The sequence below is a fragment of the Vigna unguiculata genome, unplaced genomic scaffold, assembly GCF_037176805.1.
Source record: "Vigna unguiculata cultivar grain cowpea cultivar isolate G323 ecotype 2 unplaced genomic scaffold, ASM3717680v1 ptg000046l, whole genome shotgun sequence".
NCBI classification, from domain to species: domain Eukaryota; kingdom Viridiplantae; phylum Streptophyta; class Magnoliopsida; order Fabales; family Fabaceae; genus Vigna; species Vigna unguiculata.
The window spans coordinates 76,271-78,254 of NW_028196687.1; the positions used below are offsets into that span (position 1 = coordinate 76,271).

Sequence of the window (1,984 nt, forward strand, 5' to 3'; positions counted from 1 at the left end):
GTTACATGGCCAAAATGCTTGGTTATGCGAACAGATTTTTCACTTTTTAGATCTAATCAACTATGTCTTCTAGTTCCGAAAATGTGAAACAAAAGTTTTTCGAGAAAAGGTCCCATCCTTCAATATCATGATTGGGTCGACCAGGCCAGATCATGAGTGAATAGAAAATCGAAAACGTACATAGCTGTTCCAGCTGAAATACTTGGAATAATTCTACCACTTCTACTAGGAGTAGCCTTTTTAGTGCTAGCTGAACGTAAAGTAATGGCTTTTGTGCAACGTCGAAAGGGTCCTGATGTAGTGGGATCGTTCGGATTGTTACAACCTCTAGCAGATGGTTTGAAATTGATTCTAAAAGAACCTATTTCACCAAGTAGTGCTAATTTCTCCCTTTTTAGAATGGCTCCAGTGGCTACATTTATGTTAAGTCTGGTCGCTCGGGCCGTTGTACCTTTTGATTATGGTATGGTATTGTCAGATTCGAACATAGGGCTACTTTATTTGTTTGCCATATCTTCGTTAGGTGTTTATGGAATTATTACAGCGGGTTGGTCTAGTAATTAGGGGGCGGCCGTTCGGTCGCCTATGATACTAGGACCAATAGGTCAAAAATGGGTTTGTGCCGCAGGTGTTGAACGATCTACTCTACACAGGTGTGGGCTTACAGGGCTAGGGCTCAGAAAGCCTTTCTTTCATTCAAAAAGAGGGCCCTGGTCGGTCACTTTTCCGGGCCGGGATCGATAGATAAGTGGAAGTACTAAAAAAGAGATCTTTCTATTCGCACCTAAGATCAAGAGGAAGGGTAGCTTGTCAAGCTGGCCTATATCAAATATCTTTTTCATTATTATAGAATCTTTTATAAATATATTTATAAAGATTCACTGTCTTTTAACCGGCTGTTCTTCTTTGTCAACGCTACTAAGGACCTATGGGTTAGCCTACCCTATGTATTGTATAGTAGGGTATAGTATAGTAGGCGAGCGAGTTAGCGAAGACGCTTAGGCTAATAGATAAGAGAGCGTCAGTGCGTAGCCTTCATTCTACTACGCTACGCAAAGGTTACGAAGTCACTTAGCTCGACGTTAGGAGAGTCAAGGGGGAAGGCCATACCTACAAGAACCGCTGTTCGCTGACTTTCTAAGGAAGGTCTAACCCTTAGCTCCCCTACTGAAAAGGGGCACAAAGCCGCTTTGCACCACTGATAGACTACTAAAGATTCAATTCATTCAAAAGGCCCTACTTAGTTTCGCAAGCCTTTGTCATTGTCAGTCAACTAAGTAGGGCCTGAGGCCCCCTGCGAATCCGTAAATCTTAGGAGCATGCCGCAACACAACAAAAGGATGGTCCCCTATGCATTTCTTTCCGGAAGGGAAAAAAAAACAAGTACCCCCATCATGGTGAACCTCTCCTTGTGATCGGGATGAGGTAGATGCCTCCCAGCTGGGGGGCGGATCGAATCGGAGTTTCCTTAGGTAGCCACCGACCTACAGTTATCCTTAAACTTCCGTGCTTGGTGGAGAAGAAGCGAACAAAGGTACGCTCGCTTGCTGTCTTGTTCTCTGCCGCGAACTGGGATCGCTCGCCAGCTAGGTCAGATTGGAGCAAGAATTTTTGAGAACATATTACCCATATTCGGGGACAAGGGGCGGAACGACCTCTCGATCTGCTTACTGCAGCCCAGGAATAAAAACGTCGTCTAGGCGTTCCTTGTTGCTACGATCTCCCCGACGCCTAGGACGTTGTCTGGGCCAAGAGCCATAGTTAATTGCTGTTTCCATTTGGTTTGGTTGGTTGTTTTTTTCTTGTTGTTGATACCGGCAAGACCAGCCAGATGATGTCTGCTGGTTGGTAGTGAGAGGACTCGTAGTACCTGCATACCCAAAAGAAAAGGAGGCGCTGATTCAATTAAAAAACAATCATTTGATTGATTTTATTTCTTACTCTCCCTTAGCAGCGGGAAAGGAGTCTATCTATCTGCCTAGCT

General features: G+C 44.5%; 1 protein-coding gene across 1 annotated transcript; it reads right to left on the reverse strand.

The window, feature by feature from the left end:
- Positions 1–1,392: 1,392 nt before the first annotated feature.
- On the reverse strand, positions 1,393–1,896 carry LOC146877372 (uncharacterized; the record flags this gene model as incomplete). Its single annotated transcript, XM_085669575.1, is given in 2 exon segments — positions 1,393–1,727; positions 1,817–1,896. Coding segments are annotated over 2 exon segments (415 nt in total), but the record flags the coding sequence as incomplete, so codon positions are not given.
- Positions 1,897–1,984: the final 88 nt, after the last annotated feature.